General features: G+C 37.6%; 1 protein-coding gene across 3 annotated transcripts in view; it reads left to right on the top strand.

The window, feature by feature from the left end:
• The window catches only part of LOC122672890 (glutathione S-transferase zeta class-like), a 121,061-nt gene that overhangs the window by 21,490 nt on the left and 84,503 nt on the right, over positions 1 to 15,068 (top strand). For all 3 annotated transcript variants that reach the window (XR_006334503.1, XM_043870400.1, XM_043870398.1), the window contains exons 6-7: positions 14,667 to 14,720; positions 14,812 to 14,887. Coding sequence is in view for 2 of the 3 variants with exons in the window: in XM_043870400.1 (XP_043726335.1) it covers positions 14,667 to 14,720; positions 14,812 to 14,887 (130 nt within the window). In the remaining variant the exon portion in view is untranslated. The remainder of the gene's footprint in view (positions 1 to 14,666; positions 14,721 to 14,811; positions 14,888 to 15,068) is intronic.

Raw genomic sequence — 15,068 nt, 5'->3', positions numbered from 1 at the left:
GACTTGTTTATTTTAATAAGATGCAGGGCTAACAAGCCCCACGATGAGATTGAATACAAGTTTGTTTGTACGTTGCTGTGTCTGCTACTGTATGAAGCTTTGGTTATCCAACTAATTCTCCCTCTTCCTCCCTCTCTCTTCAAATCAGGTCTGAACACTCTTCTTCTTCTTTCTTTTATTCTCCTCTCTAGTTCTCTTCTTAAGGTATTGATCCCTTTCTGTCACTGGAATTTTTGCCATCAAAGTTTTGGCATTTTTTATTAATTCTATGCAGCCCCAGATTGCTCGAGGCTACCTTCTATTGGATTCCACTGCTAAGATTTGGAAGGCTGCTCAGGACACTTATTCCCAGGTTGGGAATGATGCTCAGGTTTTCGAACTCTACAAGAATGTTCATGAACTGATGCAAAAGGAGCCGACTCTGTCACAGTATAATTCCAAGTTACGTTCTCTATGGCAGGAGTTGGATTTTTATGAGTTTAAGCCCACTACAGCCACCGATGTCGCCAACTTCAGGAAACGAGAAGACAAGGTTCGGGTTTATGATTTTTTGGCAGGCTTAAATGTTGAGTAAGATCAGCTTTGTGCTCACGTTTTGAGTCGTGACCCTTTCCCCACTCTGGAGTAGGCCTATTCTATGATTCAGCTTGAAGACAGCCGTCGTACTACTATGTTACCACAATTGGTTTTAGCCCCTCCAGAGCGGTCATGTATGATTGGGGGCCGGGACCCCAAAGATGCTTTTCACAAAACTTAATCTCTGTGTGTGACTGACCCTCATACCCATATGTAGAGGGTAATGATGATGAAGAGCCGGCCTACCCAAAGGCCTCAAACTGACCTTACCCAGTATAATGACTATACTCAGGACCGGTGCTCCTCGTGCCATATGTGGATTATGGTGCATGGCACTGCTCCCCATGATGATACCACTCTCCATATTTATGCCTCCAATACTGTCAGTTAAGCTCCTGATTGTGTCATCCATGCTATCTTGCTTTTCTTCAACTGATGGTGCGAATCGGCGACGTGAGCCTCTCCTATAGGTAAGTCCACCATGGTCCTCATCCTATGTGGCATGAATGTACCAAGTCTCTCCTGTGAAGCGCACAGACTCACGCTCTGGCTCCAACTCTTGGTAGTGATACCTCTTGCGCATAGCCTCATCATCCCCATCACCACTGCCAGTACCCAAACTGAACAACTCAGGGTTTTTCTCATCAACCCCACCAGCCTGAGACTTGAAAAGTCGGGGTGTTTGTGAATGTACACGGTCCTCACGAGACGACATATACTCGTCCACGTCAGTACCCATCTGCGTAGCTATCTTTGGGTCGGGCCTACCCCCAGCTTGATCCATAAGTAGCTCACTTCGATCCCTCACCCACTGATATGCGGGATCTTTATCATCTGTGTTGATCTGGAAATCGTTGGCAAGCTCGATTGGTACGTTATCACCCTCCATGGCTTGGTGTATGTGTTGCATCTTCAATCTCATGTTATAATGCACAAACACCAACTGCTCCAATCGTTTGTGACCCAGTCGGTTCTTCCTCTTGTTGTGGATGAGTGAGAATGTACCAAGGAACTAAAATTCGTCTCGAGTATAGGTTTCGAGCTGGCCAAATAGCGAGTTGGGTCGAGATCTCGCCAATCTAGACGAGTTGGGGTATTTTTATTTTATTTTTCAATTCGATGGCTGGTTTCGCTGGGTTTTAGACCTATTTTGGGGCTGAAACTTGGTATTTAGCCTATTTTGGGCCATTTAAACACAATGACACTATCATATTTTGAAAAATCAAAAGTTCAAATAGAAGTTTCACTTAGTGGGAAACCATGACAGACACTTATGCCAGAAATCAGGACAAACACTTATTTATGCCTAATACCATTTAAGTAAATGAAATAATTTACTTTAAGATATTATTCATAAATAAGCAAATGCCCCCTATTTGAATCCAATAAAAATAGTTAAAAAATCAAATTCCAAAAGGATAAAAAGTCAACCCCCAGTTCAAAAAAAAAAAACAAACTAGATTTTCGATGGTAGGTGCAATTTTCAACTTTCTAATGCTGGGTGTTTTTCTCAAATCTAAAAATTCCAATATGGTAAAACATTGCTAAAAACCAAAAGTGTAGTAAAATATTCATTTGTTTTGATGTCCAAAGAAATATTTTTATTCAGAGGGATTTTGACAGCATTCACGCACACCAAATTAAGTTTGACCAGTACATAAAAAGCTTTCCAACAAGTCCAAGATTGCTTAAATCTGATTTATAAGGAAGGAGTTATGTACCGGTCAAACTTAATTTGGTGTGCGCGAATGCTGTCAAAATCGCTCTGATATGAAAATATTTTTTTGGACATCAAAACAAATGAATATTTTACCGCACTTTTGGTTTTTAGCAATGTTTTACTATGTTAAGCTTTATGAAATTTTTAGATTTGAGAAAAACCCCAACATTGGAAAGTTGAAAATTGCACCACCTCCGAAAATTCAGTTTTTGTTCTTGAATTTGGGGGTTGACTTTTTATCCTTTTGGAATTTGATTTTTTAACTATTTTTATTGGATTGAAATAGTGGGGTATTTGCTTATTTAAGAATAATATCTTAAATAAATGAAATACATTTACTTAATTGATATTAGGCATAAATAAGTGTCTGTCCTAGTTTCTGGCAAATATTAGGGTTATTTATAGGTACATGATTTAAATGGAGACAAGATGACATCATGACAAATATTGCAGTGGACCTACCCAGGGTATACGGTTTGTCTATTATTCATTGCGGCTTCACGATTGAAACTACCACCTGCATCCCTAAAGATCTTTGTCTATGTTCATTACAAACCTGCCTTGGATTAATACACAATGTAGTGGATTACTATTAAATAGTAAGTACCAAGTACTAACTCTCACCTCATTGTTGCATTTTGACTACTCTTTAGCTGTAGGGACCAACATTGCCACCACTAACTCTACTGCTTCTATCAGTGCATCATCCAACCCAAGGTTATACTTGTACTAATACCTTGGATTGAGATAGTATGCTGAAAATTCCATAAATAATTTGTCAGTGTTTATGAATATGTAAAATTGTAAAACGATGTAAATTAAATATCTTGGGCTAAACATATAGAAGTTTAAAACTCACCAGCTTTATGTAGTGGATGGGACAAGTGCTTCTGCCATCGGTCCTCAATAATTTTGATATATGCCTTCCCACCTCTAGGTATTGCTGCTCTCACTCTTTCTTTCATTAGTTGCATGGCAGTACACACGTGGCAAGGTCGCCGTTTTCTCTGTGTCTACCATCTTCTGGACCCTTACCACTGGATTCAATATAAAGATCCTCTTCAAATCATGCCAAAATTGGTCACTAGAGATGGTAGTCTATGCTACCCTACCCCCTAGTGAACCCGACTCTCTCCAACCAAACCACTCGTCTTTAGCAAATATAGATCTCAGGGCAACCATCTTATCCTGAAAGCTTTGCAATGCAATAAAGTTGGTGATAAATCGAGTAATAGCCTCACCAAAGCCCCTCCGCATTTGTCCCTCAATAATTGTAAAGAATATTAATGGTTATACACAAATGTTGTCACATGTCTTGCTCTCGCGACCGCACCTGCTACCAAGGATTTCTTACCCATGTCTTTATGCACAAGGAACTAAAACTCGTCTCGAGTACAGGTTTCGACCTGGCAAAATAGCAAGTTTGGGTATTTTTTTTTCCAACTTGATGGCTGGTTTCAGTGGGTTTTAGACCTAGTTCGGTAATGAAAGTTGGTACACAGCCGATTTTGGGCCATTTAAACACATTGATACTATCAGATTTTGAAAACTCAAAGTCCAAATAGGAGTTTCAGTTAGTGGGAAACTAGGATAGACATTTACTCATGCCTGAAACTAGGACAGACACTTATTTATGCCTAATATCATTTAAGTAAATGATTTCATTTACTTATAATATTTTATTCATAAAGTAAGAAAATACTCCCTATTTGAATCCAATAAAAATAGTTAAAAATCAAATTCCAAAAGAATAAAAAGTCAACTCCCCAGTTCAAGAACAAAATTGGATTTTCGGCGGCAGGTGCAATTTTCAACTTTCTAATGCTGGGTGTTTTTCTCCGATCTAAAAATTCCATTAATCCTAATATGGTAAAACATTGCTAAGAACCAAAAGTGCGGTAAAATATTCATTTGTTTTGATGTCCAAAAAAATATTCATTTAGAGGACAGCATTCGCGTACACCAAATTAAGTTTGACCGGTACATAACTTTCTAACAAATACGAGATTGCTTAAATCTGATTTATATTAAAGGAGTTATGTTCTGGTCAAAGTTATTTTGGTATGCGCGAATGTTGTCAAAATGGCTCTGAATGAAAATAATTTTGTAGACATCAAAACAAATGAATATTTTACCGCACTTTTGGTTTTTAGCAATGTTTTATCATATTAAGATTTATGGAATTTATAGATTTGAGAAAAACCGCGACATTAAAAAGTTGAAAATTCCACCTACTTTCGAAAATCTAGTTTTTCTTCTTGAACTCGGGGGGTTAACTTTTTATCATTTTGGAATTTGATTTTTTAATTATTTTTTATTGGATTGAAATAAGGAGGTATTTGCTTATTTATGAATAATATCTTAAGTAATGTATTACAAATACATAAATGATATTTGGCATAAATAAGTGTTTGTCTTGACAACTATGATTCTCAGTACACTATGCGTACACTGGTAAACTTGGTTAAAAACCACAAGCACCATTTTGAGTGTGTTATTGTTTTTGAAAATATTTCATGCATTTTGTTTAGAATGTAAAAAATAGGCTGTAAACAAAAAATAGGAAAAAAAACATTTCTGAGCCTCGAAACCACCAGCTTGAGTTGGCTGGGAAAAAATCACAGGTTTCGACCAGGTTTCTACTAGTTTAAAAAATATCTCGGTTTTTGGCTGGGCGAAACTTGGTCGAAAAACGAGTTTTAGAACCTTGGTTGACATACCTACCCAAAATGGTGTTGCTGAATGCAAGTACAGTGGTTTTTTGGAAGTTGCCCGGTCCTTGTTATTTAGGATGCATGTTTTGCTGCAGTATTGGAGTGATGCAGTCTTGACCACTGCTTATATTATCAACCAAATGCTGTCTCGGGGCCTTGCCTTCTGTTCTCCGCTTGATGTTCTTCAGGGTTCTTCCTTTACTGTTCCTCTTAAGGTTTTTGGTTGCGTATGCTATGCCCGTAATCATCTTCCTCACGGTAAGCTTGATCATCTTGGCTTCCGATGCATTTTTATTGGTTACTCCGCCACTCAAAAAGGCTACAAGTGCTACCATCCACCTTCCCGGTGCCTGTTTGTTACTATGGAAGTGGTTTTTCATGAATCTGTACTGCAGCCTACTACCATGGGGCACCTCTTTAGGGGGAGATTTCTACTACTTGGGAAGATGTGCCACCTCTCCAATTCTCACTGGACATGCCTCCATCATTGCCGGATACTGTACATGAAACTGTTTAGGGGGAGAATGCTATCAGACCATCAGGACCAGATTTGCATGTTTACGTGAAATCTAGTAAACAGCAGACAGATACTACTACCACCATGCTGCCTACTCTACCTAGGCAATCAGCCTGTCTAGATCCAAGTTCGACTTAAGTTCCGCTGGCTTCACTGATCTATCTAGTAATATTCTTCCCTCTAGTGCTATTGATCCTTCACTTGACCCATCTTTGGATTTACCTATTGCTGTCCGCAAAGGTAAATGGTATTGTACTCAAAATCCCATATCTCAAGTTGTTTTGTATAGTTTACTTTCTCCTTCCTATCATACTTTTTGATCTTCTTTGTCTTGTCTCTATTCCTTAGAATTGGCAGGAAGCTCTTACAGACCCATGGTGGAAGGCAGCCATGGTTGAAGAGATGCAGGCATTGGGAAAAAATAATAGTTGGGATTTAGTTAGTCTTCCTCAAAAGAATACTGTCAGTTGCAAGCAAGTTTAAAGTATTGGTATCGGGTATCGTATCGGTCGGGCAATTTTAAGAGATTATCGTATCGGAGATACATATCGATCAGTGCAGAAATGTATGAAATGATCAAAATACACATGAAAATACACTTTTGGACACAAAAAACAATATAAACAAGCAATTTATGTCATATATCATGCATATACACTAAGAATTGTGAATAATCAATAACCAAACAAGTGCGGCACTTTGAAATTGTTATAAAAGATTAAAAGATGAGATTTCTTACATGTAGAGTCACTCTATTGCCATGACGAATGCCGGGATGGATCAAAGTCGTGTCTGTTAGTTTAACATATTCCCTTTGAACCATGGCAAAAAAAGGACCAAAAATCCAAGATTTTCTCAAAAAAATCAAGTTTTTTTCAAAAAACCTACTTTTCCCTTCAAGAACACCTTTTGATTTCGAATGTGGGTGTTGGATGCAGCAAATGCTTGGATTCCAGCTCCTTTAGGGTCGTTTTTTAGTAAGGAATCGATGCCCTAAAAAATCTGCTCGAAAAATTGGGTTTGAACATGGATTGTGAGGGTTTTCTCAAGGCTGGATCTGCGTTTTTTCCGCCTGGAAGCTCCTATTTCGAGTTTCTACTGCTAAGAATGAACATTGCCATGTGTTTTTTAAGTGGGTCGAGACGTCTCGATACGGGTTGATATGTATCGATATGTACCGATACATATCGATACGCTAAAAAATATTAAAAAAAGGGTCAAAAGGACGTCTCGGCTGTATCGATACGTATCGGTCGATACATATCGATACAGTTGAGATAATTAATTTTAAAAAAAATTAGACGTATTGGCCTGTCTCGTCTCGACATCGACCGATACCGAGAAATATCTACTGTTACGATACGAGACGGACCGATACTTTAATCCCTGGTTGCAAGTGGGTTTTCACAGTGAAGCAAAATGCTGATGGCACAATGGATCGCTATAAAGCTAGGCTCGTTGTCAGGGGATTTACCTAGAGTTATGGGATAGACTATCAGGAGACCTTTGCCCCAGTTGCAAAGATGAATACTATTCATTTCATTCGCTCTTGTGCTGTAATAATGGGATGGGAACTACAACAACTTGACGTAAAAAATTCATTTATTCATGGTGAACTTGGAGAAGAGGTTTATATGGAGATACTCCCATGCTTTGCATGTCATAAAACTCACGGGAAGGTTTGTAAACTGAAACATGCTTGGTATGGGTTGAAACAGTCTCCTTGTGCTTGGTTTGGAGATTTCACTAGGCTATTGGTGTCTTTTGGCTACACCCAAAGCTATGCTGATCACACATTATTCATTAAGCGATCTGGTGATAACATTGCACTCCTCATTGTATATGTTGATGATATTGTCGTCACAGGAGATGATACTAATAAGATTTCTCTTCTCAAGGAATATCTAGGCAAGGAATTTGAAATTAAAGATCTGGGTAAGCTTTGTTATTTTCTTGGCATTGAAGTTGCTCGATCTACCAGAGCAATTTTCATATCCCAACGCAAATATATCCTTGATCTTCTGTCAAAGACTAGTATGTTGGGGGTGGAAGCCTGCAGATACTCCTCTTGATGCTAATACCCATCTTGTGAGCAAAGATGGTGAACCAGTGGATAAAGGACGATACCAGAGGGATGTTGGGAGGTTAATTTACCTCTCTCACACTCGACCAGACATTGGTCATGCCGTTAGTTTGGTAAGCCAGTACATGCTTGATCCATACTCCTCTCATATGGAAGCTGTATTCCGTGTTCTTTGTTATCTAAAGTTAGCTCTAGGACGAGGGGTTCTTTACTCTCCTCATGATCATCTACGAGTCGAAGCTTTCACAGATGTAGATTAGGCTGGTTCTCTTGATGACCGCAGGCCTACATTTGGTTATGGTACGTTCGTAGGGGGATACTTGGTTATTTGGAGAAGCAAGAAGCAAGCTGTTGTAGCTCGATCCAGCATTGAAGCGGAGTTTTGGGCTATGACCCATGGTATTTGTGAACTTTGTGGCTCAAGAGTCTTATAACGGACCTAGCTGTTCCTGTTACTCTTCCTATGATGCTATACTGTGATAGCAAATAAGCCATTAGTATTGCTCATAATCCAGTTTAGTATGACCGAACGAAGCATGTGGAGATCGATCATCACTTAATTAGGAAAAGCTGGACTCGGGTCTTATTTGTGTTCCTTTTTTTAAGTTTGGAGACCAATTGGCTGATGTGTTTATGTAACACCCCCAAACCCGGTCTAGGGTTTTTGGACATTAATAGTCCACACGATCATAATGTCATAGGAGATATGAACCAGAGTAGAACTTAAACACAAGAGTTATATAAGTGCGATTTGGGAAATTTTTAAAATTAATTAAAAGTCTAAAGTTGCTTATTTATTACATCTCCAAAACTTAAATAAAATAAAATATATCTGAAATTAAATTACAACCCTCAACTTAAAGTAAATCCAACAAGTCCTAAAGATATCAAATTCAATAATAGTAAATGTCTTCATTGTAACCATACGCCTCATCCTCTTGATTCTCTACAAGGGTCTCATCTTGATCATATGTCTGCTTATCTGAAAACATGGTGAGGGGTAAGCCTTGGGAAAAGCTTAGTAAGCAAGACAAACAATACCACAAGTTTGAAAACATGCATATCTCAACCAAACAATAAAGACTTACATACATATATGGTATCTATAATCCTACAGTGAAAACATATGGTTCTTACCACCTCTACCAAATATTGCAAACACAATGATGAGGTAAACTTGGCAAAACCCAAGAAGAAGATTTCCCAAATAAGAGAAATAAAAGTAAGGCAAAATGTCACTCCCTGATAGACTGGCATGACAACTAGCCGCCACAGACTGATATAAGGCCCTCGTAGTAGCGGCACTTGCACTACAGTTATGATGCACCATTCCATACTGTCCCCACTCAACATAAAAAAACAAATGGAGAAACTAGTAACCAAACTTGCCCCAGACCGAGTCAAAGCCCTCGAAGGTTTTACCAGCATTGCCCTCCTGGAGAGTTTTTGATCATCTCCCTCTTTCTAGTAGTCCATGTAGTTCTATTAAAGATAAGCCCGTAGCTCAAAAACCAGCCGACTCATCCTTACCTCAACATATATCACCCATGTCAGTAAGGTAAAAGAAATGAACATTCATGACCGTATATAGATATGCAAACAATTTTGGAACATAGGATTTGCAACTCCCAATTCCACCCTAATAGTGACTTAAAAGAATTTGTGAAAACAAAATGAAGTTTTAAAAACAAATAGATTTAGCAACATATCATAGCATAGAATCATACATGAATCATAAAGATTAATCATATTCTTCTCATGGAATCGATGATAGCATCTCTAATGGAATTGGAATGTAAAGAGATAAATCCCAAAATAAAAACAGAAACTATGCAACACGTAAAATATATGCAAAGTATTTGAATTAAGAAGAACAATCAATGAACTTCATCATACAATCATCACACATGTTGATTTTATTATCTCATAAGCATGTCATACTTTTAAAAAAAATCCAACATGCACATATCTCATTAAATCATGAACATTCAATTTCTTCTCATTCCATCATATGCATACTTTAATTTAGGTTAAAGTAAAAGTTTGAACTTAAGAGAAACATGATAAATCATAGATAAAAATGAAATTTCAGATTTGTTTTAAAGAAGAAAATTAATTTGATTTTATAGAACATAAGTATATAGAATTGCAGTCTTACCTTGTTTTGAATAATGAAATTTCAATGAGGAAAACCTCAAATCTAGAAATAAATCTTCAATTGAAGTTTGAATGGTGATGATCCTCCTCTTCTGAGGTTGAAAAGCTTCAATGGAGTCCAAGGAGCCAAGGTATGCAGCCCCTCTTCTTCCTTTTTCTTCTTCTTCTTCTCCTTCTCCCTCTCCCACGATTTTTCTCACTCTCTCTCTCTCTCTCTCTCTCCTATATTTTTTCCTCTCTCCCTTCCTCTCTCACGATTTTGATGAAGGGGAATAAGGTTTGGGATTTGGTTATTAAAATTAAATCCTACCAAGAAAGGAGGTGGGAAGAATCCGATTTAGTCTCTAACTAGTTCTCTTTACTTGCCCTCCAATGAAAATATTTTAAAAAGAATCTTGACTTAAGGTTTTTGAATTAAAATTTTAGATTTGGTAGTTTAATTTTTGTTAAATTCTTTCTTATTTTATTTTATTTTTTAGTTGCTTATAACCGACTAGACCCTTCTTGGTTATCTAATTTACTCTCAAACCTACTGTCCACGGTTTCCCTTATTTATCCTCCATTCCCTCTCTCATGCGTGGAACCTCTCTTGCTATCCTACATTCTCTCCTCCGGTCCTCCCTATTTTCTTTCTTTCACTCTAACTCCCTCACTTTCTTACCTTTTTTTTATTATTATTTTTAAACGTGGGAGAGTTCCCACATCTCCACGGTTTCCTATTTCTCCACTTAGATCCTTAGTTTGGTTGCTAGAATGCTCGTTGTGATGTGGGGCCCACCACAAGGTAAATTCCTAAAATAAAACCTCTTTAAATCCTCCAAAATGAAAGTAGGGGAAATTGAATCTAAGGCCTTATAACCTATTGAACTAAGGGTCCAACCACTAGACTAGGTTATTATTTATGCATTATTTTCCAAATCAAATTATATATGTTTTTAACAAACCCTAATTCTACACTTAGGCAAGGAATAAATCAAATTATGGGTGTTACACTAGGATATACTACTTACCATGCATGCATGTGTACACCTCCAGCTAGTCCAAGCTCCTATACTTCAGCTTGCCCTAATCCTGCATTAGGTAGAAAGACCAAATTACCCCTAGTCCAAAATCAGGGTATTACAGTTTACCAAAGGTCTTTGTTGTTCTGTTTTTCATCCTATTATGTGCAAGTTGGGGATGTGTGACATCTATGCACCAACTTGAGGGGGAGTGTTGTAATACGAGTATGAGGGTAGAATTGTCCTTACGGTTTCATTAGTGTTTGCCCTATACTTCAGCTTGCCCTAATCCTGCATTAGGTAGAAAGACCAAATTACCCCTAGTCCAAAATCAGGGTATTACAGTTTACCAAAGGTCTTTGTTGTTCTGTTTTTCATCCTATTATGTGCAAGTTGGGGATGTGTGACATCTATGCACCAACTTGAGGGGGAGTGTTGTAATACGAGTATGAGGGTAGAATTGTCCTTACGGTTTCTTTAGTGTTTGCCCTAGGGGCATTATTGTACTTGTACCTCATCTTACTCAATTTTAAATGAAGCCTGGCTGGTGTCTCATTGACAAGTCAGATTTCCCCAATCAGCACCCACAAATCGTGTTCAACCTTAGCAGCAGATCGAAGCAATTAGCAGAAACAAGGTTAGTGGTATTGGTATCGAATCAGATCGAAGAAACACTTAGCGGAACCTTGCAGCAGAACAACTTTCAGTCTTCAACCTTTCTCTTAAACCTTCAGCAAAAAGGTTCGATGGCAACAAAACCGTATCAAATAGCAGATTCCAGAGAACCCGTTAGTAAGAAAGCCTAGATGAGAAGAAACTTCCTCAATAAATGTATGCAGCAACATCAGATTGAATTCAGTAATATCAGACGTATGCAGCAATTGAGGCCAGCTATAACTCACGATAGCAGCATATTCTACTACCATGATTCAGGTATGATCTTATAAATGCAATCTTCATCAAAACCATAGTTCTTCTACTAATTAGTGTTTCGCAAGGTAGAATAGACCAAATCTCGTGAAATCTCGGTTGAGATCTCGAATATTTCAAGTATCTCGACCTGACCGAAAAGAAACAGCAGCTCGAATAAAAAAAATGCAAAAAAAACTCGGTTGAAATTTCGCCCATCTCGTGATATCTCGAGACAAAATCAAAATCTCGCGAGATATCGTGATTCCTTTTTCAAAAGTAGCTTTATAAATATCAAAACTCGTTAGTCTCGGTCGAAATTTCGATCGAGACTTAACAAGCTCTAGTTTTTTGGGTTTTTTTTTCTCGTTCTTCTTCATCCTTCCACTTCTCCTTGCTGATTCTTGCATCGGCCTTTGAATCTTTGCCGCATCTACGCCGGAGAATACACCATTAGCACATTTGTGAAGCTTTCCCACTATTTAGGTTAAACCAATTTCTCCAAAAATGGTTTTTTGAAAGAAGCATGATCAATACTTGTTTGTTTGTGATGAAATTAATATATGTTAGATATCGGAGGCCAATCTACAACCTCACGGTGTCGAAATTTTTTTTCTATATATATATTATTTTTTTATTTTTCTTCAAAATTTTGATTTTCTTACAACAACAATGTAAAAAAAATAGGGGTTATGTACATTGTATGGTGATCAATTAAATATCTTCTCCATCCATTCCCAGTTTTGAGTACGACTCCCACTCACCGGGACGTAGTGCATCATCTTTTGTAGATGACATCTTTGCCTACCCAACCCAACCCAACCAGCCGTACCCGTACATGTTCCCAGAGGCGTCATATCATAGTGGATCAGTGGGTAGTACTTCTTCACAGTTTGGTGACCCATATCCTAGGATAGGTTACCTGCAACATGTTACATGGCCACTGTGGATGGCTACACTCGTTTCTTCGCCCATACTATGACGTGACATTCATTTGTCCTATAGTTGAAGAACAATGCACGTCGGCTCCATCGGACTATGAGTAGGGTCGATACTAGACGTCGGAGTAATTATTATTAGAATATTTGTAAACATTTGAGTCACTAGATGACTACTTGACTTGTATTGGACTATTGGGGATATTGTCATATTGATATCATCTTCTTAACTTGTTATTTACTTATTGTAATTAATATTATGACTTAAGTTATGACTTATGAGTCATTCACTTTATGTTTCCAACTTTCAAGTCAATTTACTTGTTTAAATTGCTTATTAATCATTAATTTATTATGTCCTCTAGTACTTAAAGTCTTAAACAATGTGTATGTGTAATTAACTAAGTTATACATTAGGATTCGACCGTACATTGCCAATCAATGGTGCAAATCCAAAACACCACTTTGGGTGACTATTTTTGCAATTCGAACATTTAAATGTGTTTATATAACCTAAAATAGGGTTTCCATGAAGTTTCAGGCCTTAACTTGGCCTAAAACCCACCGAAATGACCTACCGAAACATAGCAGAAAAATGCAAAATTTCGGATATTTCGGTCAGCCCGAAACACTGAAACGAAACAAGTTTTCGAACTATGGAATAGACAACATAGGTGGTTGTACACCATAAACCAGAAAACCTATACAACACTCAAAACAATTATCAAGGAGAAGGCAAGTACTGGTTACAGCTCTTATACCATATAATGAAACCAGGACCTGAAACCAGTACTTGCGGTGGTGACGAGAAAGAGGAGAGCAGAGAGAGAACAATGGAAGAGGATGTGGTGAACCACGATAGATTCAGCTTGTTCTATCGTGGTTATGCTTTGTTCTATTCATAGGAAAGTAAACTGACTCTTAGTAGGAATTCTACTAGAGTCAAAGTACAGTTATAATAGAAAACGAATTGAGACTTAAACTAAATTTAGCCTAAGGCTCAATTACTAAGTAAATCATTATACGGTAGGGACAAAACCCGTTATTGTGACAACCAGTAACAACTAATGTACCGCAAGGTACATTTCTTAACACATATATACCAAGTACAATCACTTAAATGAATAATCTTAATACTCTAATGGTGGGTGCTCTATGAGAGTGATGCACCTATGACCCTAACTTTAGAATAGAAGCACCTGATTTGCAATAGAATGCAGAATTAGAAGAAGAGAAGAAGAAAGCAGTAGGTGAAAAGAAGAGCCTTCACCCACGTTTGCAGAGCTCAACAACTCAAAAATTCTTGAAAACCCTTCAATTCTATTATTCAAACATCTGTTATTGATTGGAAAGGGTTGTGCATATATATATATATTACTTTTTTTTTTAATTTCCTAAATTGACTCATAAGAGGACTCCTAATCACTCACTCACTGACTTAACTCAATTGACTCAAATAGAACTTTTAAAAGCTGTTAAGTATCCTGATCTAACCCAAACACTTGTAACTCATAAGTTAAGAGACTCCCTACTACTATTCTCGTGATGACTTGAACACACCTCACCCCCATCTTATGGGCTTATAATTTAGGCCCGTTACAAGATTTACCCCATAAACAAGTGATCTAAGGCCCACTGAACCCATCCATGGCTCAAAGTATGGTATGTCTAAAGCCCAATTGGGCAGGTTTAACGGCATCAGGGTTGTTTGTTTTCAGCCCTGTTTTTATTATTAAAATATTTCCTGCCCCCATTAATATCCATCAAGTCCATTGGATTTGCTTCCATTTGAAGCAACTGAATTTTGGACCAGAATTGATTTTAAATCCGGTTTGGTACGTTAATGATTTTTATGAGAGGTTGCTTTTGTATTATCTGATCCCTTTTGGTTGCACCTGTCAGCTATGGTTGTCTTTGTCTGCGACAAGGTCAAGAATTTTCTAACCACCCCTCCCACCCAGAAAAAAAGTTTTTGAAGATATACTCTTGAGCATACGTTTCAAATTGGTATATTGTTGAGTTTTTTTTATCATATCATCGTTTGTTTGTAGGCTGCAAATATTGTTTCCTCGAGTATACAGCCTCTTCAGAATTTGGCTGTCCTTGTAAGTACCTGAGTTGTATGAATTCTTCTGTTTCCAAAATCATTTGATCCTTTAGTGTACCGTGGTTTTTACCGTTTGGTGTTTCATTCAGAAATACATTGAAGAAAAAGTTGGTCCGGACGAAAAATTTGCTTGGACTCAGCATCATATTGGAAAAGGTTTTGCAGGTCAGCTTTGTAATTTACAGTTATTTCCTCAAAAGATTTGTGATTCATATATTATAATTCCAGTCAGTTACATTTTATGTATGTTTTGTTTGTGGTAGCCTCAGATCATTCTGAAAAGTATGGTTGGTCTAATAGCCAACCCAACAACTTGGTCTGGCATGGATTGTTTAGAATCTCCCTT

Source organism: Telopea speciosissima, chromosome 8, assembly GCF_018873765.1.
Source record: "Telopea speciosissima isolate NSW1024214 ecotype Mountain lineage chromosome 8, Tspe_v1, whole genome shotgun sequence".
Lineage (NCBI taxonomy): Eukaryota > Viridiplantae > Streptophyta > Magnoliopsida > Proteales > Proteaceae > Telopea > Telopea speciosissima.
This window is presented reverse-complemented; position numbering and strand designations above follow the sequence as displayed.